The sequence below is a fragment of the Mustelus asterias genome, unplaced genomic scaffold (genome assembly GCF_964213995.1).
Source record: "Mustelus asterias unplaced genomic scaffold, sMusAst1.hap1.1 HAP1_SCAFFOLD_69, whole genome shotgun sequence".
In the NCBI taxonomy this organism is placed as follows: Eukaryota; Metazoa; Chordata; class Chondrichthyes; order Carcharhiniformes; family Triakidae; genus Mustelus; species Mustelus asterias.
This window is the reverse complement of record NW_027590131.1, coordinates 1,344,360-1,368,448: the sequence shown is the minus strand read 5'-3', so window position 1 is coordinate 1,368,448 and position 24,089 is coordinate 1,344,360. Positions and strand designations below refer to the sequence as shown.

The following is a 24,089-nucleotide window of genomic DNA, read 5'->3' as shown; positions in this document are numbered from 1 at the left end:
AGTTCAAAAGGGAAATGGTGAATCTAATAGCGACACAGAGGAAACTAAATTCATTGGATGGTAAAAAGAAATGCCATTGGTGACTGGCTTTATATTGCTGTGAATTGGAGGAAGCAACAGAAAGGTTCAATGATGGTTCTGCTGTTGATGTGGTGTACATGGAGATTCAAAAATCATCTGATGCAGTGACACAACAGACTTGTGGCATAAGCTCATAAAATAAATGGGAAAGTAGCAACGTGGATACAAAATTGGATGAACAATGAATAATGGGTATTTTTCAGGCTGGAGGATGTCGGTAGTGGAGAACCCGAGAGGTCAGTATTAGGATCCTTGCTTTTCCCTGATATATATGAATGATCTAGGTATTTGCAGTATCGAGGAAAATTTCAAAGTTTGTTGATCACAGAAACCTTTGAGGCGTCGTAAACTGTGAAGAGGGGATCTTGGAGTGAAAAATGGACAATAGTGGAGTGTACAGATAGGTGGCAGATTAAGTTCAATGCAGAGACGGGTGAGGTGATACTTTCCGGAAACATGCACATGAGGAAGGAATATAAAATAATCGGTGGAATTGTTAATGGATTGCAGGATCAGAGGGACTGGACGTATATGTACATTGATCATTGCCATTGGCAGGGCAAGTGTAGGTAGCAATTAATAAAGAATACAGCATCTTGGGCTTTACTGCTGTGAAATAGTTTATGTTTGTAGGCATCAGATAATAATTCATGAGTTTAAGTTGAATTTGTGTTTCTGTGCTTGTGTGTTAAGAAAGAGCCAAAACTTTAGGGCGGCACGGTAGCACAGTGGTTAGCACTGCTGCTTCACAGCTCCAGGGTCCCGGGTTCGATTCCTGGCTCGGGTCACTGTCTGTGTGGAGTTTGCACATTCTCCTCGTGTCTGCGTGGGTTTCCTCCGGGTGCTCCGGTTTCCTCCCACAGTCCAAAGATGTGCGGGTTAGGTTGATTGGCCAGGTTAAAAAATTGCCCCTTAGAGTCTTGGGATGTGTAGGTTAGCGGGTAAAATATGTGGGGGTAGGGCCTGGGTGGGATTGTGGTCGGTGCAGACTCGATGGGCCGAATGGCCTCCTTCTGCACTGTAGGGTTTCTATGATTTCTATGATTTAATTTCACTTCGTGTTAAACAAAGCTGCCTGCCTGCGGGTTTTTTGTGTCCCTGCATTTTAATTTAAGGTTTACGACATTGTCAGAGTTATAGAGGTTAAAAAAATGGTTGCTTATATTCAGAAGTCCACAATGAATGATAGAAACACTGAGTTTCAGTTGCAACCAGTTAACCCAAGAAGCGAGATGGAGTTCACAGAGGCTGCCAGGAGAGGCAGCGCAATGCAGGGACTCAGAAAGCAGGACCCACAAGATAAATCACCGTCAGAAACCAAGGAGGAAAAGAGGAGTGCCAGGAAGACAGAAGTCAAAGAGACAAAAAAAACCTGAATCTGAACTAGCTACTGCTCCCGAAGTTAAAGAGAGGAGCAGAGAGAGGCTCCCAGTTAAAGACAAAGCTGCGAGGTGCAGACATTGTAAAGTTTGCTCACGAGAATCCAGATATCTGATATATTCCTAAAGTTGGTGACACCTTCATACAGACTATGAGGCGCTGGTGTCTGTTGGCACGGCTGAGTATGGAGGAATAATGAAAGGAAACATTGAAATATTGGACAGGGATCCTTGGTGAAGGCACCTGACAGAAAGCATTGAAAAGATTCCAAAAGCTGCTTTTGTTTCTCGAGTGGAGCTTCTGGAGCGGAAGCATCAGTCCCAGTGAGACGGGTTTTCTCACATTGTTACAAACATTTGGGGGGATTTGAAGAAGAATCCACTGAAGTTACTTTGGGTGGCATCTGTCACTGAGTTTCAGAGTGGTATTTCTGAACCACAGGTGGATTGTTGGTTTACAGTAACTGTGTACTTACTGGGAACATTAAAACATAAGATCTATTTTGTAACTCGTGTCATCCTTACAGATCTGCAGACATCTGTGAAGTTAGATGGGGTGGTGCATTGCAGTTATTTTTTTAACAAAGGTTTTATTCTTTTGTTAAAAGTTAATCGCCTACCTTGTTATTCTGTTCATCTACATTTCTAAATAATAAAACAATAAATAAAAGTTATGTTTTACTGAGCCGGGTTTCTACTCTTCGACCTGACTGTCCAGAAATCAGCTGGGATCATAACATTGTCAATAGGGGCATAGAGTACAAGAGCAAGGAGGCTGTGCTGAACCTGCAAAAGACATCAGTTAGATCTCAGTTCAGTGCGTCATACTTTAGGAAGGCTTAGAAAACATTGGAGAGAGCACTGAACATGTTTAAAAGATTGGCTACAGGGATGTGAAACTTCAGACACGAGGATTGATAGGAGAGGTTGTTCACCTTGGAAGGAAGAAAGCTGAGAGGACATTTGATAGAAATGTTCAAAATAGTGATGGTGCTGGAGAGAACAGGTAGCAAATCAAAATGTTGCTGCTCGGACAAGGATCAACAACAAGATTTAAAGTGATTTGAAAAAGATGCAAATACAGTGTGAATAAAGCTATTTTTTTTAAACACAGCGAGTGATTCAGGTTTTATGAGGCTGCAGTCAGAACCATGGAACAGAAACAGCGTGGGCTGCTGTAACCTAAGGGAGGTTTCTTTTCATAACTGCACACTGAGGTTTAATACAAGACTGAACCTCCACTGCGACCCTGACTGATGTTACCAGTTATCACATGACTTATAAAAGGACACTGTCCCGATAAAACACACACCAACTATAATACATAACAGAGGCAGCGTGCAGGAAAATAATCCTGACAATAATTAGCCACAAACTGTAAGCTGTACCGAACACAAGAGAAACAAATTTCCTTCTCGCATCATACATAATCAGATGGTTTCTGTTGGGAGAGTGAAATATCCTTTTTTAAAATTTTGTAACGAGGCCTTTACACCTCTAATTATTTAAAATTTATCCCAATAATGCTTTTATTCACTCAAGGAACGTGATCATCGCTGGTTTTGCCAACATTTGTTGCCGATGCCTATTTGCCCACGAGAATCTGCCTTCTTGAACCGCTGTAGTTTTATCAGAGAATTCAAAATTTATTACAGGTTCAGAAGGAGGCCAATCGGCCCATCATGTCTGCATCTGCTCTCAAATGAGCTTTATGACTTTGTGCCATTCTCCCGCGCTTTCTCTGTGACCATTGGACATTGTTTCCCTCTTGACTTCCTCAACTGAACATGTGTCTGTTTTATTTGGAACAAAGGAAATGGCTTCTCAACAATGAAAATATCCGCTATGAGACCAAACAGTTACCTCAATTCCTGACATTTGTGCAGAACGGGTCCCAGCCGCTGGAGCCCTTCACACCGAATGTAGCATCGCCCTAGATCGAGGTGTTTTATTGTATCACAGTGTCCAATGACATGAGACAGGACCGCACAGTCAATTGGGGTCAGTCGCAATTCCCTAAATGAAAGTTTTTCCACAGATCCCACTGTGTTCCGAGCCAGTGCTTTATTCTGAGACTCAAACAGGTAGTGGAATGCGTTCAGGAGCTTCCTCTTCCCAGTTTCAGTCTGTGAGTCTCCAATCTGCCCTTCAACCTTCTCCTTCACCCAGTCAATCACTCGGCAGGTTGTTTGATGAAGAAACGGACCCAGAAACTCCACCAGGGGTCGAGCTGACTGTGGGGAGGACAGACCAGCAACAAAACGGAGAAATATCTCAAATCGCCCATCTTCCTCACTGTGGGCTTCACTGAGGAGTTTCCCGATCTCCCCGGGATCTGGAGTCAGGAATTGTGTGAGTGCAGCTGCAAACTCTTGGATGGTGAGGTGTGGGAATGTGTAAACCACACTCTGGGCAGATTCATCTTTCTCCAAAAGTTCCACCAGGAATCCAGACAGGAACTGGGAAGGTTCCAGCTTGTACTTGATCAAATCTCCATTTCTAAACACAATCTTCTTCTCAGACACTCCTGTGTAGGCCATCTCACCAAGCTTCAGTAACACATCACGGAGGTTTTCAACCTCTCGGCCATGGTTTTTCAGAATGTTGTAAATATAGTAGGAATATAGTTGGGTGATGGTCTTGGGAACTTGCTGCTGTTTCCTGTCTCTTTGTGTAAAGAAGGGACCCAGTGACAGACCGAGGATCCAGCAGTAGGAAGGGTTGTAACACATGGTGTACAGGATCTCGTTCTCCTCCACGTGTTTGAAAACGGCTGCTGCCACCGTCTGATCTTCAAAAAACTTGTTGAAATATCCCTTCCGTTCATCACCAACAAATCCCAGGATTTCAGCCCAGACACTGATGTCAGCCTTTTCCAATAAATGTAATGCAGTGGGGCGGCTGGTCACTAGCACTGAACATCCTGGGAGCAGCTTGTGCTGTATTAAACTGTACACAATGTCAGACACTTCACACCAGCATTCAGGATCTGTGCACATGTACTGAGGTTCTGTATTTCTCCGATTGTCAGCAAAATCAATCCTGTCCTTGAATTCATCCAAACCATCGAATATAAACAGCAATCCCTCTGGGTTCTTCCAGAGCTCTCCCAGAATATTCCCAAAGTAAGGATAGAAAAACAGTATCAGATTCCTCAGGTTTATTCTACAGTTAATAGTGTTCAAATCCCGGAATTTAAAACTGAAAACAAATTGAAAGTGTGGGTATATTTTCCCAGTGGCCCAGTCATAAACAATCTTTTGTACCATTGTTGTTTTTCCAATTCCCGGCACTCCGCTCACTGCTGCTGAATTCCCAGATTTGAATTTTCTCTGGGAAAAGCTGCTCTGAAACAGTTGATCAGTTCGGATTTTTTCCAGTTCTTTCCGGAGATGTTTCTCTCTCCATTCTTCATGGTCTCGGCCTCTTGCCAGCAGTTCATGTTCGACAAGTGTCCGATCTCGAACAGTAGAAATAACCGTGAGCTCAGCGTATCGACCAACCAGCTGGAAAATCTTAACCTTCTCCTTTATGAGGATAGTGTTCACTCTCAGTGTTTCAGTTTGTACCCGGAGTGTCTCCTTGTGTTTCTGTTGGAGATCTTCAATAAGAATGGAGAGAAAGTTAGTTCTATTGGCATTTTACAAACATCCCGGTAAAATTGACCAATCCATTAAATATTGCAGGCATTAGTTCAGTTCCAACATAGATTTTTGTACAACTGGCTTTGACAACTAATGGCCCATGGGCCAAATTCAGCCACTGAACTGTTTATTCAGCCTAATAAATATGGCTGGACAGCTCAGCTCTGCAGAAGTCAAATCTGATCCAAACACCGGTCTCCCTTTCTGCCTCTGCAGATCTGCAGAGTTTCTCCGCAATTTTCTCTTTTTATGTCATTTGTCATGCAACAGAATTAGACCACAAATAAAGAAAATATGGGGAGAAAGGAGGCTGTGATTGGACAAGCAGCAAAGTGTTGAAAACTCCACTTTTCTATTTCAATTTGAATCTTACAGAGCTCGTATCACGACAGCGAATAGCAGAGTTCAGGTCAGGGCAGAGAAAGGGCGAGAATCCTGAGGAACAATTATTGCACGTGAGTGGGGAGTTTGTGTGTGCATATATATGTGTGAGTGAGTGCACAGAGAGAGAGAGATGGAGAAAGACAGAAGCAGAGTGTGTGCGAGAGAGTGTGTGTGAGATTATGTGAGAGTGACAGAGAAGGAGAACAACTGACAGAGAGCGTGTGGGAGGGAACATGAGAGTGAAAAATTCCCTGAGACTGTGGGTGTTAAACAGAATGCGATAATAACAGAGGAAAGGTTGAGGGATAAAGGTTGTGAGACTGTGTTAGGGAGAATGACAGAGGAAGCGATGAAGAGGGAGATAGTGTGCGTGAGGAAAGGCGAGAGGATAATATTGTGAGACTGAGTCGGTGAGAGTGAGAATGTCGATATAAGATAACGAGAGAAAATGTGAGCGCAAAACAGTTATCGATGTGTGTTTGAGAAATACACAGCGTGTATGGAAGAGAGTGCGTGTGAGAGGAAGAATGAGGGTGTTGTGGGTGTACATAAGAAAGAGATTGTGAGAGTATGTGAGAAATATGTGAGAGGAAGACCATGCGAGAGATTATGTGACAGAGAATCTGTGTGTGACTGAGTGACGATGAGTCTGAGAATGTGTGTATGAGTGCGTGTGTGTGAGTCTCTGTGAGGGATAGAGTGTGAGAGCGTGTGCGCGAGTGACAGTGAGTCTGAGAATGTGTATGTGAGAACATGTGTATAACTGTGTATGTGGGACAGCGTGTGTGTGTGTGAGAGAGAGTGTATTGTGACAGAAATTGTGCAAGAGAGTTTGTGCGAGAGGGTCCATTGGAGAGGTTTTTTTAAAATCATTTACTGGATCCAGATGTCACTGGCTCGGGTAGCATATATTGTCCGTCGCCGATTGCCTTTGCGATTGTGGCGATGAGCTGCCTTCTTGAAGTCAAGGAACCGAACAGCACGTCTTTCGGGCTGTGGGAGAGAAACGGAGCACCCGGAGGAAAACCATGCAGGCGCAGGGAGAACGTGCAGACTCCACATAGACAGTAACCCAAACCAGGAAAAGAACCCGTGTCCCTCGCCTGTGAGGCAGCATAGGGGGAGCAGCTGGAAAATGCAAGGTTAAAACAGAAGTTTAGTGAAGCAAAACTTGAAATTGTCATGTGGCCTTAGAAGTTGAACAATATAATGATATGCAAGTGTCACGGGTGAGTCACTTTCATACACACTGTGAGAAGGACGATAATGAGAAAGAGAGCTGTGATAGAGAGGGATGCAGCTAACAAGAATTTGGGGAGATAGTGCAGAAATATAGTAAATTCGAGGCAACTGTGAAGTGAAACACAGAACACAATCAAAAACTGTCTAACGACATAACGTGTCAGAAGGAGATAGAGGCTGACATAGAGAGTGATAAATTGACGTCTCTATTCTCAGCTCAAATGGTATGATGTGCAGTTTTAAGAACCATGGGGTGGATGGAATCAGTGATAAATTGAATTATTGAATTTGCTACTGTCGCCTATGGTGGGTTGTTTTACACATTTGGGAACATAGAGCTGGATGAAGACAGCGACAGGGACGGAGATATGGTGTGCATTTGGTGAAACCATCAGGTCCACTTGCACCCATGATCACGACCCTCACATAGACCGCAAATAAACCCAAGGGGCCATTTGCACCAAAACAAATAAGTGAGCAAGTGATTGCGCGATGTTACAGAACTGGGAGGGGAAGGAACTATGTCCCCACACATCACCTGGAAATGTTGTAAACAAATTGGCAAGAGGCAAATGCAAGGGTCGGTTCATACCGATCCACTGCTGTGCTGTAAATTGGTGGGAGGCTCAGGTCACAGATAAAACAGATCACGCCTGTATGAATAAGCTAACTAACAATCTGGGAAAAGGCTTTGAATCACAGCATTCTGAATGCACATTTAAAACACAATACGCTTTGATAAGGAAACTTGTGTTTGAGTAAGTTTCTGTGTTGTGTGACAGGTCCGTGTGATTTTTCTTGCCAGCGAATCTGTGCCTCCTGTCTGTGGCATTGAATTGTGCTGGTTAACCCTCTGTGATTTGGTTCCATTAGCTGGTTTCAAGTTTCTTGGTAAATGCATGCAGTTATATGTTGAAATAGGTTGAGTCAGGAGAGGATAATTGTGATAAAATGATACAGGAGTTTTTGAAGCACCTGCTTTGTTTTGGCGGGAGAGTGGTGATGATGGGACAAAAACTATAATTATTTACACTTTGGTTTAACTTCAAAGACTATCTATGGCTTAGAGAGATTGACTGTTAAACCAGAAAGGCATTGTTTATAATTTCTTCAGAATTTACCTTTAGCTTTGAGGATAATTGCAGTTTTTGTAGAAAGAAGAATGATGACTCCTGTCTGAACCTATTCCCTTATTTTATTTTAATATTCTATTTTCAGTTATAAGTCGTTAACAATGAATGAAAGCAAAGTTTAATGCTGTGCAGAGGATATGTGAATGCGAGGCATCCATGCTCGATGAGTCTGTGTGTCTAATAAAACACTGGTATGGATTTTTCTTTGCTGTCTTGGTAGCTTTCATGTTTTGTTTACCTTAATTACGATTTTGTAATAAAAGTTTCAATAAACAGTTTATAATCAAATGTGGGTCATGAGCAGAATGAAAAATGAAATTTATAACCAGGCAAAACTTTGAAATTCCTTAATCCTGGGCACGGTTGCTGATAACTTATTTGTATTTTTTTTAAACGGGCAGTGATGATGTAACTACTTTTGAAAACTTTTGTTCTTTTTTCATTTCCAACTAGCAAAAACTTAACAATTCTCTGTTTAAATTTATTGCACATCTCATATACGGATTGCGATTTTTTATTTAGAGCAGATTTTATCTTTCAGTTTTTCTCAAATAGACAGATATATCTGGACTGTATTAACTAACTTGGCTCCAAGCCAAATGTATACTTTGTGTTTTCTTCAAATATATAGCTCATGAAGCACAAGACAATAAGGAAGTCGAGCAGCTTCAAGACTTCAAGATTGTTTATCACAACATAACGATAATTGGGGATGTAAAGGCTTTGTCTTTTTGTAGAAAAGGTGAACACATTTAAACTAATTTGTTACCCTTTGAATTAAAGTATTTGTGATTAAATTCACTTAACTTCCATTTCAACTCGGGCACTGCTGTATCTGATAATTTAATCCTTCTCTTAAAGCTGCCATGCCTGGATATTTAACTGTTTAAATAAATTGATTGTATGGATATTAGCAACTCGTATTTAAGAAGTTACATACTGTTTAAGAGGCTAATAAGCATTTTTAAAAATTGTTTTTAAGGAACAAAGAGTAATATGATTTAGTCTATATGTTTTTTTTTGAGTTTCAAGACCTTTTAGTTGTTCGAAAAGTGATGAGTTAAACATATTCTCAGCTTCTGGTCAATTTGAATCTTGGCCTCAATTTCTAAAGGTAATATGAAGTTTTTTGTGTGTTATGCATGCGGAGTAATGTTAATGTAAACTCAGCTAACGTATACAGAGGCATGAAAAATATGTTGCTGAATTTATACTTAATTAAATGCTAATATATTAGAAATTAATGACTGTAAAGTAATTTTACAATAACACTTTAGGGCTGTTATGTGTTCAGGAATGAGGTGATCTGCAGATGGGAAGACAAAGTTAAATATTGGGAATGACAATGAAGTTGCAACAGATGATAAGATTTTTCCATCATTTAATTGTCTGCAGAATAGAATTCAAAACCTTAAAAGAAGAATAAAATACAGAGTTTGTGCCAATCACGCTATTCACGAACTAAAGGAAAAATAGTTAATGAAGGGAAAGCTGGTGGGTACCACATTAGCAGAATTCTATCAAAGAGACAAGATAATTGCTTGTTCCTTCCCCACATGCCAATGTGCCATCCCAATTCAAAAAGGGATGGAGGCAAAAAGCAGGTAGCTATCGGCTGAATAGCCGAACACCTACTGTGGAAAAAGATTGGAATTAATTATGATGGAAGCAATAGCAGCAGATTTGTAAAATTATAATCTAATTCAACAGCATCACCATGGCTTCATGAAAGGGAAATATGTCTGACTAATTTATTAGACTTTTTCGAGATACTCTCAATCAGAGTGGAGAGACGGGAAGCAGTAGATGTGTTGTATTAGGACTTCCAGAAGGAGTTTTACAAGGTACGTCAAAAAAGTTCAAGATATTAGATATGAGCCCATGATGTTTGAGGCAGTGTATTGGTATGGATCGAGGACTGGCTAATGGGCCGGAAACCGCGAGTGGCATAAAGGGTTCCTTTTCAGGTTGGTGACCTATAAACAGTGGGTTTACACAGGGACCAGTGCGGGACTGCAAATCTTTACAATATATAATAATGACTTGGATGAAGGAAATTAATGTTTTGTAGCCAAATTTACAGACAATACAAAAATAGGTGGAAAGGCAAGATGCAAGATGGATTCAAATAACCTATAAATATTTTATTGTAAGCTAAGTAAGTGGGCAAAAAGTTGGCAAATGGAGCATAATTTAAGAAAATGTGAAGTCAGAACATAGAACAGTACAGCACAGAACAGGCCCTTCGGCCCACGATGTTGTGCCGAGCTTTATCTGAAACCAAGATCAAGCTCTCCCACTCCCTATCATCCTGGTGTGCTCCATGTGCCTATCCAATAACCGCTTAAATGTTCCTAAAGTGTCTGACTCCACTATCACTGCAGGCAGTCCATTCCACACCCCAACCACTCTCTGAGTAAAGAACCTACCTCGGACATCCTTCCTATATCTCCCACCATTAACACTATAGTTCTGCCCCCTTGTAATAGCTCCTATCCACCCGAGGAAATAGTCTTTGAACATTCACTCTATCTATCCCCTTCATCATTTTATAAACCTCTATTAAGTCTCCCCTCAACCTCCTCCGCTCCAGAGAGAACAGCCCTAGCTCTGTCAACCTTTCCTCATAAGACCTACCCTCCAAACCAGACAGCATCCTGGTAAATCTCCTTTGCACTCTTTCCAGCGCTTCCACATCCTTCTTATAGTGAGGTGCCCAGAACTGCACACAATATTCCAAATGTGGTCTCACCAATGTCCTGTACAGTTGCAGCATAACCCCCATGGCTCTTAAACTCCAACCCCCTGTTAATAAAAGGTACCACACTATAGGCCTTCTTCAAAGCTCTATCCACTTGAGTGGCAACCTTCAGAGATCTGTGGATGTGGACCCCAAGATCTCTGTTCCTCCACAGTCTTCAGAACCCTACCTTTGACCCTGTAATCCACATTTAAATTTGTCCTACCAAAATGAATCACCTTACATTTATCAGGGTTGAACTCCATCTGTCATTTTTCAGCCCAGCTTTGCATCCTGTGTCTCTTTGCAGCCTACAACAGCCCTCCACCTCATTCACTACTCCACCAATCTTGGTGTCATCAGCAAATCTACTGATCCACCCTTCAGCCCCTTCCTCGAAGTCATTAATAAAAAAATCACAAATAGCAGAGGACGAAGCACTGATCCCTGTGGCACTCCGCTAGCAACCTGCCTCCAGTCCGAAAATTTTCCATCCACCACCACCCTCTGTCTTCAATCAGATAGCCGGTTACCTATCCAATCGGCCAACTATCCCTCTATCCCACACAAGTCGTTCATTTTGGAAGGGAGAACAAAAGAAAAGTGTATTATTTAAATGGAGAAAAACTGCAGCAAGTCACAAGACAAAGTACCTTGGTGGTACTTGAGCACGAAGCACATAGGTGCAGCAGGTAACCAGGAAATCTACTGGAATGTTGGCCGTTATTTCAATGGTGTTGGAGAACGAGTAGGGAAGTCGTGTTGCAAGTGTTGGTGAGACCACATCTGGAGTACTGTGAACATTTTTGGTCCCCTTATTTAAGCAATATATTATTTCATTCACGGCATTTCACAGACCATACGGAGGAATTGTCTTATGAAGAAACATTAAGCAGGTTGGGACTCTACTCATTGGAATTTAGAAGAATGAGAACTCATTTCATTGAGACAGATAGGATTCTTAAGGGGCTTGTCAGGATAAATGCTGAGGGAATGTTTCCAGTCATGGGAGACTCTAGGACAAGAATGCATAGACTTCGAATAAAGGGACGCCAATTAAAGACTCTTCTCCCACAGGGTTGAGTGTCTTTGGAACTCTTTTCCACACAGAGCTGTGGCGGAAGAATTATTGCGTATTTTTAAGGCTGAGAAACATATTTTTGATCAGCAAGGGAATAAAGGGTTATGGCAAATGGCGGGGAAGTAGACATGAGGAATGTCAGATCAGATGATTCTATTGAATGGCTGAGCAGGCCCAAGGAGCTGAACAAACTACGTCTGTTTTTCTTATGGTCTTATGTTCTCATGATCTTATGAGGGGCAGCACGGTGGCACAGTAGTTAGCACTGCTGCCTCACAGCACCAGGGATCCGGGTTCGATTCCCGGCTTGGGTCACTGTGTGCGTGGAGTTTGCACATTCTCCCTGTGTCTGCGTGAGTTTCCTCTGGGTGCTCCGGTTTCCTTTCACAGTCCAGATGTGCGGGTGAAGTGGATTGGCCTTGCTAAATTGCCAATTAGTGTCAGGGTGCGTAACTAGTGTAAGTGCATGGGGTTATGGGGATAGGACCTGGGTGGGATTGAGGTTAGTGCAGGCTCGATGGGCCGAATGCCCTCCTTCTGCACTGTAGGATTCTATGATGTATGATCTTGTATATCCCAGCGTAAAAGCCTTGTGTGGATTTAAAACAGACAAACATCTGAGTTGTACAATGGAAACCCGAACCCTCGATATTGACAGTGTCCAAGTTCCTTATAAGGGAAACGGGGAATATTGTATTACCACCTAATTGAAAGAATAGGAATATGGCTGTGAGAGTTTTTCCCATTGCTAACACCATCCTTTGCTTTGAAGCCCAGATCCCATCATGCTGAGGCCACCTCAAGCTGGTCGACAGAGATAAACTGGAAGAAAACATTGACAATGTCACTGAAGAATCAAACAGTACTTTGGGCAATTACGTTGATAAATGTGAAACTAACATTGTAATTTTACATAAAGACTTGCAATGGATCAAGAAACAGATAGAATTCACCAAACGATTGCCCAAATCATTCAACAAAGAGGGAAAACCAGGCAACTGATTGCAGCAACAAACGGAACCAACTGGTGAGAGGAATTTTGGAATTGGGTGCGAAAGTACAAATACAACTATGGATAAAAATTACTTTGCATGTTGCAATTATTGTTGTAGTTTCGACGCTAAAGTAACAAATGCATACTTTGATTATTTGAATTCCAGAGAGATGAAATGGAAAATAAGTTAGAAACGTAATTGTACGTAAGAAAGCCCGAACTACTGATCAATATACTTCGAATGTAACATGACATGGATTTGAGTATCTGCTTAAACAGGGTGTGGACGGAGAAAGAACGGCTACAACAATGACTTAACAAGAATAATGGCAACAGTGACTGTAAAAAGGGTATTCTCGCTGGGAGAGAAGCATGCTGGGATTTTTATTCAACATATAGATTAAAACCAGGTACCGGTCGGAAAGAGACTGTGGTCTGGGAGCTGTGTTCTGAAATTCCTGTATTGGCCCAGATAAGGGAAGTTGTTTACATTAACAGAAACACTGCGTCTCTGATTTATATAGCTGTTATGTATGGGATATATAAAATGAACTAAGCGTAAAGGCGTCTTTCAAAAGTAATTTCAGTGGATGTTCGAGCCATGTGATCGGTTTCTGGTTACACAATTAGCTGGATGACAGATAATCTTCCGGAGGCGAGTGAAGAATTGTGGATAAAAAGCCATGTGAGTCCTTTGTTTGGCAGCGATAACTCAAAGAGACCGACCATCGCAAGTAGACTTGTACCCTGAAGGATGCTTCAGAGAAGGAGAAAATAGATTCTACATCTATTTAATGGCCAATGCTCTCCTCAACTGGGTAGTATCTATTTTCAGTTAAATAGTTAAAGTTGATGTTCAGTTAAAGTTAAAGTGCAGTTTAAGAGTTAAAGTTCAATTGAAAGTTGATGTTCAGTTAGTTCAAGTAGAGTGAAGATTTAATGAGTTGCAACTGTTTGTTTGAATTGGTACGAGAAGTGTAAAATGAAGCAATAATTGAATTGCTGTCCTTGTTTGTCTCATTAAATGAAATGCTTGGAATGTGTTTCTATTAAAGCTGCATGACAAGAGTGAGGTTTGATGAGGCTCAATTGTGCTCCAATTCGCTAATGCTCAAAGGGGGACTAACAGCGAAATGCCTGCAGAGCATGATGGGAAAAAGGTCAACTTTGCACAAACCAGAGAACTGCTGCAGTTAAGGAACACGAGCAATAAACAGAGGCCGTCAGAATCTATAATTGGGTAATAGCGGCAAGACAAGAGCATTTTACGGGACAAGTGGATCCTTAATACCTTAATGAGAGAGAGTGTGCGAGCGAGAGTGAGTGAGCAGAATGTGTGGGTGTGAATTAGAAGTGGTGAGAAACATAGTATGAAAAACGGTGTGAGAGAATGAACATGAGAAAGTAAGTTTGAGAGAGAGAGATAATCTGTGAGAGAGGTGATGAAGGTGTGAGGGAAAGTGTGAAAGAGTGAGTGAGAGAGTTTGAAAGTGTGTGAATGTGTGTGAGATGGAGGATGTGATAGAGAGAGTGAGTGAATGAGTTAAGGAGTGAGAGAGTGTGAGAGAAAGTGATGGAGATTGTGAAGGAATCAACAGAAGAATGTATGTGCGCCGGAGGGAGGGCCCGCGCGCCGGAGGGAAGGCCCGCGTGCGCCGGAGGGAGGGCCCGCGTGCCGGAGGGAGGGCCTGTGCGCCAGAGGGAGGGCCCGTGCGCCGGAGGGGAAGTGCGCGCGTGCTGGAGGGAGGGACGCGCGTGCCAGTGGGGACGCGCGTGCCAGTGGGGGAGTGTGTGCCAGTGGGGGGTGTGTGTGCCAGTGGGGGGTGTGTGTACCAGTGGGGGGTGTGTGTGCCAGTGGGGGTGGGGGTGCCAGTGGGGGTGGGGATGCCAGTGGGGTTGGGGGTGCCAGTGGGGGTGGGGGTGCCAGTGGGGGTGAGGGTGCCAGTGGGGGTGGGTGTGCCAGTGGGGGTGGGTGTGCCAGTGCGGGTGTGTGCGCCAGTGCGGGTGTGTGCGCCAGTGGGGGTGTGTGCGCCAGTGGGGGTGTGTGTGCCAGTGGGGGTGTGTGCGCCAGTGGGGGTGTGTGCGCCAGTGGGGGTGTGTGCGCCAGTGGGGGTGTGTGCGCCAGTGGGGGTGTGTGCGCTAGTGGGGGGGGTGTGCGCCAGTGGGGGTGTGTGCGCCAGTGGGGGGGTGTGTGCCAGTGGGGGGGTGTGTGCCAGGAGAGGATGTGTGTGCCAGGAGAGGATGTGTGTGATAGAGAGGATGTGTGTGCCAGGAGAGGATGTGTGTGATAGAGAGGATGTGTGTGCCAGTGGGGGTGTGTGCGCCAGTGGGGATATGTGTGATAGAGAGGATGTGTGCGCCAGTGGGGGTGTGTGCGCCAGTGGTGGTGTGTGTGCCAGTGGGGGTGTGTGCGCCAGTGGTGGTGTGTGTGCCAGTGGGGGTGTGTGTGCCAGGAGAGGATGTGCGTGATAGAGAGGATGTGTGTGATAGAGAGGATGTGTGTGATAGAGAGGATGTTTGCGGGAGAGGATTTGTGCGACAAAGTCGATGTGAGATATAATGAAAGACATGAAGCATTTTTTTTGGGAGTGGAGTTTGGAAACTCGCAAAAGACAAGCATCTGAGCGGATTCGGAGGAGAAATAGCAAACAGTATCGTGTGTGCTGATGAGACCATCATAGTTTCCTGCAATTGTACATTGTCATTCGTGTTATTCTTAGAACGTGTGTATATTGGGTGGCCTAAAGGAGGAGTAAAGGTGTATTTTATTGTAATCCATTTTTCATTGTTTCATAAATGTTCCTTTCTTGTTGCTAAAACTAAGTAGTGGTTCTGTGACTCTGTTAGTCCACGTTTATTTTTTTTTCTTTTTAAAAGTTGCAATCCTTTGAGCCAGAGTTTAATTCTGGGATCATCCCATCCCGTTATAACATCGACTGGAATTGTTACAGAAGTGGGGACCTGCCTGGAATTTCAAAACGTCGAGAAAGGGTAATTGGATTCTTAGTAAAAATTCAGTGGAAATTTTCACACGTGGAAGGCCAGTTACTGGATGCTGAACGGTGAAATTATTTTGGTGTTTATTGTACCACAGTTGGAATGCAAAATGCCGTTGGAAACTGCTCAGACGTTCCTGAAAATGGAAGGTGTAACTCATGTGGCTTATCACCAATGGAGCTGTGGGCCTCAGAGTCGGAACATCTGCTCTGGAGAATTATAGTTATGAGACTCAAGTAGACATTTGATGGGTTGAATAGCGAGCCACTTTTGTTAGTTTGAGCACATTTGGTTTTCAGCACTTGGAAATGGATCAAATTTGCAGTTAACCTTTTTATGTATATAGTTTTTATCTCACAGTGATCCCAAGGGAACCATGTAAAAGCCATTGTATTGGCAGTACATTTTTCTTTCTTTTTCTCCTTCCCCCTCTCTCAATGCTTTCTTCTCTGATATCAGGCTACTTGCCCAGCTGATACTCCGGTCAGATCAATTAAATGCAGATTATTATGGATGTGTTCAAGGTAATTAGCTAGAATGTAAACCTGATATAAACCTCTTCAGGGAAAAATGCTCTCTCAGCTGAAACATCAAAGCTGCAAAATTGCATTTTTAAAGGAAACACATTTGTCAGATAAAGAACATAGTAGCTGGGCAGATCTTGGGAAAACCAGGTCTTCTTTTCCTCTCACCCAACAGAACATCCCACCCAAGCACTTTCCCGTAACTCCACATATTTACCCCCGCTAATCCCCCGAAATGGATTAGTTAACTGAGGATTTGAACTATTTAAAGAATAAACTTGAAAAAACAAACTTGGCAACGGTTCAGTGAAGTTCAGGCATTCGAAGTATTTGTGGACTATGGTGGAAAATACACAGAACAAGGAAATGAGGTTCTGGTAATTCAGAGTTGCTGAAGTGAAAAAATATAAAGCACAACAAACGAAAGATGATTGGGAAAAACAGGAATGCAGTGTGAAGGTTGTGATGCGATCAGCCATGGACTTGTTCATAAGAACATAAGAACATATGAAATAGGAGCAGGAGTAGGCCATCTAGCCCCTCGAGCCTGCCCCGCCATTCAATAAGATCATGGCTGATCTGAATTGGATCAGTTCCACTTACCCGCCTGATCCCTATAACCCCTAATTCCCTTACCGATCAGGAATCCATCTATCCGCGATTTAAACATATTCAACGAGGTAGCCTCCACCACTTCAGTGGGCAGAAAATTCCAGAGATTCATCACCCTCTGAGAGAAGAAGTTCCTCCTCAACTCTGTCCTAAACTGACTCCCCTTTATTTTGAGGCTGTGCCCTCTAGTTCTAGTTTCCTTTCTAAGTGGAAAGAATCTCTCCATCTCTACCCTATCCAGCCCCTTCATTATCTTATAGGTCTCTATAAGATCCCCCCTCAGCCTTCTAAATTCCAACGAATACAAACCCAATCTGCTCAGTCTCTCCTCACAATCAACACCCCTCATCTCTGGTATCAACCTGGTGAACCTTCTCTGCACTCCCTCCAAGGCCAATATATCCTTCCGCAAATAAGGGGACCAATACTGCACACAGTATTCCAGCTGCGGCCGCACCAATGCCCTGTACAGATGCAGCAAGACATCTCTGCTTTTATATTCTATTCCCCTTGCGATACAGGCCAACATCCCATTTGCCTTCTTGATCAATGGTGGAGCAGTTTAGAGGGACCGAGGGGTCAACATTTGCTCCTAATGTGTATGGTCGGATGAATTGCAAACTTGAACCTGTGCAGAACAGATGAGGATGGACGACAAATTCAAACAATATTTAACCCTGATTCCGAGACTTCGATTTTCTGATTCCCAAATTCTGACAACTAATTATTCAGACTCTTAGAAGTGAAATAATTAGTTTGAATTCTTCACTGTCATCACTTACCTTTTAGGTTACTGGGTACTTCCGATAAACCTTGTGGGATGTTCATGTAAACAAATGCATCAGGACCTGATTAAAGGAATTACAGTCATGAAATCAGCTATGTGCAATATCAGAACAATCTGCAATGGTTAATTCACTGCGCGATTTTACTGTACCAAGTGTCGGTAATTCTCTCAGTATTTTCTCCAACTTTGGTAACCCACGGTGCATTTCCACAAAGGATTCCCACATCACCCTGAGAGCCCGAGGGCCTTTCTCTATCACCAGATTTAGGAGCAGTTTGGAACAGTCCGCGAGGTTCCCACTGTCTGCGATTTCCTTTACTTTCTGTAAAGAATAATAAGGAGCGTATTGGAAAACAGAGTGAAAGGTAAGCACTGGGAATGAGAAGGAAAGGATCTGTTCAGGGATTTCCCAGGTGTTTTGAGTACAGGAGGGAGCAGGGGTGGGGACAGGTACGGCGTGGAGTCATCTGGTTCAACCGGGCCTGAGAGAGGGGGACAGGGAGAGAGTAGAGGGGGGAGAGGGAGAGAGACGGGGGGGAGGGGGGGTGGGGAGAGAGAGAGGCGGGGGAAGTGGGGAGAGAGAGAGGCGGGGGAAGTGGGGAGAGAGAGAGGCGGGGGAAGTGGGGAGAGAGAGAGGCGGGGGAAGTGGGGAGAGAGAGAGGCGGGGGGGTGGAAGTGAGGCGGGGGGGTGGAAGTGAGACGGGGGGGTGGAAGTGAGACGGGGGGGGTGGAAGTGAGACGGGGGGGTGGAAGTGAGACGGGGGGGTGGAAGTGAGACGGGGGGGTGGAAGTGAGACGGGGGGGTGGAAGTGAGACGGGGGGGTGGAAGTGAGACGGGGCGGTGGGAGAGAGACGGGGCGGTGGGAGAGAGACGGGGCGGTGGGAGAGAGACGGGAGGGTGGGAGAGAGACGGGGGGGTGGGAGAGAGACGGGGGGGTGGGAGAGAGACGGGGGGGTGGAAGTGAGACGGGGCGGTGGGAGAGAGACGGGGCGGTGGGAGAGAGACGGGAGGGTGGGAGAGAGACGGGGGGGTGGGAGAGAGACGGGGGGGTGGGAGAGAGACGGGGGGTGGGGGGGAGAGAGACGGGGGGGTGGGAGAGAGAGACGGTGGGGGGGGGGGAGAGAGAGACGGTGGGGGGGAGGAGAGAGAGACGGTGGGGGGGGGGAGAGAGAGACGGTGGGGGGGGGGAGAGAGAGACGGTGGGGGGGGGGAGAGAGAGACGGTGGGGGGGGGAGAGAGAGACGGTGGGGGGGGGAAGAGAGAGACGGTGGGGGTGGGAGAGAGAGACGGTGGGGGGGGGAGAGAGAGACGGTGGGGGGGGAGAGAGAGACGGTGGGGGGGGGGGAGAGAGAGACGGTGGGGGGGGGGGGGAGAGAGAGACGGTGGGGGGGGGGGGAGAGAGAGACGGTGGGGGTGGGGGAGAGAGAGACGGGGGGTGGGGGAGAGACGGGAGGTGGGGGAGAAAGAGACGGGGGTGGGGGAGAGAGAGACGGGGGTGGGGGAGAGAGAGACGGGGGTGGGGGAGAGAGAGACGGGGGTGGGGGGAGAGAGAGACGGGGGGTGGATGAGAGAGAGACGGGGGTGGGGGAGAGAGAGACGGGGGTGGGGGAGAGAGAGACGGGGGTGGGGGAGAGAGAGACGGGGGTGGGGGAGAGAGAGACGGGGGTGGGGGAGAGAGAGACGGGGGGTGGGGGGAGAGAGACGGGAGGTGGGGGAGAGAGAGACGGGGGGTGGGGGAGAGAGAGACGGGGGGTGGGGGAGAGAGAGAGACGGGGGGTGGGGGAGAGAGAGACGGGGGGTGGGGGAGAGAGAGACGGGGGGTGGGGGAGAGAGAGACGGGGGGTGGGGGAGAGAGAGACGGGGGGTGGGGGAGAGAGAGACGGGGGGTGGGGGAGAGAGAGACGGGGGGTGGGGGAGAGAGACGGGGGGTGGGGGAGAGAGAGAGACGGGGGGTGGGGGAGAGAGAGAGACGGTGGGGGGGGAGAGAGAGAGACGGGGGGTGGGGGAGAGACGGGAGGTGGGGGAGAGACGGGAGGTGGGGGAGAGAGAGACGGGGGTGGGGGAGAGAGAGAGACGGGGGGTGGGGGAGAGAGAGACGGGGGGTGGGGGAGAGAGAGACGGGGGGTGGGGGAGAGAGAGACAGGGGGTGGGGGAGAGAGAGACGGGAGGTGGGGGAGAGAGAGACGGGGGGTGGGGGAGAGAGAGACGGGGGGTGGGGGAGAGAGACGGGGGGTGGGGGAGAGAGGGAGACGGGGGGTGGGGGAGAGAGAGAGACGGTGGGTGGGGGAGAGAGAGAGACGGGGGGTGGGGGAGAGAGAGAGACGGGGGTGGGGGAGAGAGAGAGACGGGGGGTGGGGGAGAGTGAGAGACGGGGGGTGGGGGAGAGAGAGAGACAGGGGGGTGGGGGAGAGAGAAATGGGTGGGGAGAGACGGGGGGTGGGGGGAGAGAGACGGGGGGAGAGAGAGACGGGGGGGTGGGGGGGAGAGAGACGGGGAGTGGGGGGGAGAGAGACAGGGGGTGGGTGGAGAGAGGCGGGGGGGTGGGGGAGAGAGGCGGGGGGTGGGGGGGAGAGAGACGGGGGGGTGGGGGGGAGAGAGACGGGGGGGTGGGGGAGAGAGACGGGGGGGTGGGGGAGAGAGACGGGGGGGTGGGGGAGAGAGACGGGGGGGTGGGGGAGAGAGACGGCGGGGTGGGGGAGAGAGACGGCGGGGTGGGGGAGAGAGACGGGGGGGGGGTGGGGGAGAGAGACGGGGGGGTGGGGGAGAGAGACGGGGGGGTGGAAACTTATCAGCCGTGATTAAATGGTGGAGGAGACTCGATGAGCAGAATAGCTGAATTCTGCTCCTGTATCTTATGGTCTTTTCAGTTTCACGCTCACTGTTAGCTACAGTATTTGCACCAGTCCCCCGCTCTTTATTAGCTTGTGTCCGTATTAATTTCAGCATTCCAATGATTCACAATTAGCATTTAACTAATTAACCAATAAGCATTTAATTGTAAATAACTACAGTTATACAGATGATAAAATTAGGAATAGTCATTACAATTACAGAGCAGCAACATTAACCCTTTCTCTTCCAAGACTCGATAACACAGATCATGTCACATACTGAGCAGTATTCAGTTCAAACTAGCACAGACCAGACAACACAATAAAGTTAGTTTAAATTGAAATAATAGGTGATGCGAGGAGATTGTTCTGACGAAATGATTCTAATTGGAAAGTGATTAATTCATAGTCTTTGAAGAATTTCCCCGGTTCAATGTGATGCTTTTAATGGTGTAGAATATCTACCCACTTTTCAGCGCCGGCATCTGCAACTGTAGATGGATGAAAAGCAACAATCTGACAAACACCAGGTAATATCTGTCATGGTAAAATAAACAGTTTGATAAATAATGGTAATATCTGACATCATGCATCTGTCCTGAGATCTCTGGGATAATCCAAAATAAATCATACATTCAGAAATTAAATAAAGCTGAGGTGAGTGTGCAGGAACAGAGTGAAATTGTGAATTCTAGCTTTCTATGCTCTCGCTCTGCATCTGCTCAGTGAGATATAAGGAACAAGGAAAGAGGGAATCGCATTTCCGAGGCTCTGATCCTGTGCAATGCTGCGCCAGTGTTCCTGTGTTGCTTTCGTTCGAGGGATGTCAGTTTCAGAGGAAATGTTATCACTGTTGTCCAATTTAAATCATTTGGTTGTGGGGTGCTGAGAATTCATTCACCGCTGTAATGCATGGGTTTGTGATGTGTGTTTCTGTGGGTGTATGGCTGCGTGTTATGTGTATTTCAGAGAGATTCTGTGTTTCTCTCTAAGTCTCTCTGTGTCTCAGTATGTGGGTAAGAGTGTGGAAGTGTCTGGGTTTGTATGTGTGTGTTTGTGAGAGTATGTATCTCTGTGCCCATGAGCATGTGTGAGAGTTTGTCAGTGTGTGAATGAGTGTGTGGGTGTCAGTTTGTGTCTGTGTGTCTGGAGGGATGTGTGTAGAATGCACAGATGTGTGTATGTGTATGATTATGCGTCTGTATGTCTGTGTGTCAGTTTCCATGATTGTGCCTCTCTGTGTGTTGCTCTGTGTGTCTCTCTGTGAGCGTGTGTGTGAGATTGTGATTGTGTGTTTTTGTGTGGGAATGTCAGTGTGTCTGTGTGATTGAGATTATAAATCAGAAACACATTCCACCTTTGGATTGGAATCACTTTAATCAACCTGTGCATTCGGGATTGTAACAGTTCCAGAAATAATTGCAGTAACATTTACCGTGTGTGTGTGTTGTGGGTTAAGGAATGGAAACCCTACTTCACCAGAGTCAACACTGAAACTTTCCCAGATAAATACGTGGGAACTTGTGTTGAGGTTGATAATTGGCAGGGTAAACGGGGGGCGAGAGTGGAATGAGAGAATTTGGATTCCAACTGAGCTGCTCTCTGTATCACCGAAACCTGTGGAATTGGAAAGCAAGAGTTGCAAAAGGGGAATAGTTTGTTTGGAAATTATTTTCTGTTCGAACACGGACAAAATGTGATTAAAGGTTGTAATTGTGTCTCAAAATGTTTGTGTTTCCAATTTTCAGAGAATCAGTCTGTGAGATTGAGACAATTCTCTTGGAAACGTTAAAAGAACCGTGAGCAAGATCCACTGTGTAAGATTAAACACTGAATGTCTGACACAGGAATTACAGAGTGCAGCAGAGTTTACCCACTCCCATTCTGAATGGAATTAGTGTCTGATAACTGCACCAAATGTACACATTACAGTCTGAGATCATCCCCAACTACAATCTCCAGACAATATCTCCCAAAGGGAATGAGGGAACAGAGTTCATGTACAGTGTCTGGTGATAAAAGGGTTAATTCACCAGCCGGGGTTCCTGCTGCAAACTCCAATCCCTGTCAATATTGTTCAATATTCACGCTGCAGAAACCGGTTCCCAGATGCAGACATGGGACTTACTGAACTTGTCTGAGGCTCACAGAGAGCAGCGCCTGCAGTAGCTGGGAGCCGCCAGCAGATGGTGGCATTGTGTCACTTTAATCACCAGATAGTGAAAGAGGTTTTGAGGAGAGGCTGGTGGAGCCTTTAATTCATTCACAGAGACAGAGAGGAAACTCTGACAAGATTGACCAATCTGCCCCCTGCTGGGTACTGTCAGAATCACACACACACTGTTCTCTCTCTGGAGAATGATCTCTGCTGCTCCATTTTGAAAGGAGGTTGAAGACTCTGTTGCTGAGAACACTGACAACACATTGCTGCTTAAACAATGGTTTGCAGCAATCTTTCCTTCAATGTGGAGACTAAAACTACAACAGTTTTCCAGCTGGGAAACCAGGTAAGCAGGGAAATCAGTGCCAGGCTGGAGGGGCTGATGGAATAGGGAGGGAGAGGGGCAGGAATGAAGGGTTTGGAAGGAGCTGTCGAAGATCTTCACAATTCAGGATTTCACTGTAACCGGTGGAGCAGCAATGTTTATAGATTGAAATGTTCACACGGACACTGTCAGTCCCGATCTGGATCTCCGCAGCGACTTCAGCTGTCTCTTTCCATTTGGATTGAACTGATTTCCCCGCAGCCTGAAACAGATTAAAGATGAAACAGGAAATAAACAGATTGAACAACAGAGTAAATAACAGGAGACTGGAGTTAATGGGACAAATCTTCTGGTCTCTGGATCGCCAGAGACCAGACACACATCCGAAGATGAGCATCGGGACCCTGTGGATGTCCTGACGCACTGATCTACCTGGAATTGTCCCAGAGGTATTAACTTCTATTGGGGAACTCCCCTGCTGCAGTTAGAGTCAGATACTTGGGACAGATCCACAAAGTTTACCTGGATAGTTACTCAGGTAATGTTAGACAGCTCACCACCTGGGCTAATACCTGAATAGCACACCCGAGTCCCCCAATCACTTCCCACTGATCCCCATACTCCACCTCCCACAATCTGACTAGACCCACTCATAGAGTCACAGAGGTTTACAGCATGGAAACAGGCCATTTGGCCCAACTTGTCCATGCCACCCTTTTAAAAAAAAAACCCGAAACTACAGTTCCACCCATATAGACTCAGTGGCTGAACCCTCGGATATATCCCCTCTCAGTACGGCCGTGATGCTTTCCCTCATCAAAAGTGCAACTCCCCCTCCTCTCTTACCTCCTGTTCTATCTTTCCTATAACATCTGTACCCTGGAACATTGAGCTGCCAGTCCTGTCCCTCCCTTAGCCATGTTTCAGTAATTGCTATAATATCCCAGTCCCATGTACCCATCAATGCCCTGAGTTCATCTGCCTTGCCCGTCAGGCCTCTTGCATTGAAATAAATGCAGTTTAATCTGGACTTCCCTTGCTCTCTGTCTTGCTTCTGTCTGATCTGTCTGGTACTAGGATTACTGACACTGCCTTTACTAATTAATGTGCTCTCTTTAACTTCCGTGCTGTCCTCAAACTTCTCTTTTGTCTCCCTCCTGCTTTGGATCCCAC

At 45.9% G+C, this 24,089-nt stretch overlaps 1 protein-coding gene across 1 annotated transcript in view; it reads right to left on the bottom strand.

Annotated features, from left to right (window-relative positions):
* The window catches only part of LOC144483439 (NACHT, LRR and PYD domains-containing protein 3-like), a 32,649-nt gene that overhangs the window by 6,221 nt on the left and 2,339 nt on the right, over positions 1–24,089 (bottom strand). The window contains exons 2-4 of the mRNA XM_078202125.1: positions 17,749–17,970; positions 17,594–17,659; positions 3,712–5,061 (exon numbers count right to left, since the gene is read on the bottom strand). Of these exons, the coding sequence (XP_078058251.1) occupies positions 3,712–5,061; positions 17,594–17,659; positions 17,749–17,970 (1,638 nt within the window). The remainder of the gene's footprint in view (positions 1–3,711; positions 5,062–17,593; positions 17,660–17,748; positions 17,971–24,089) is intronic.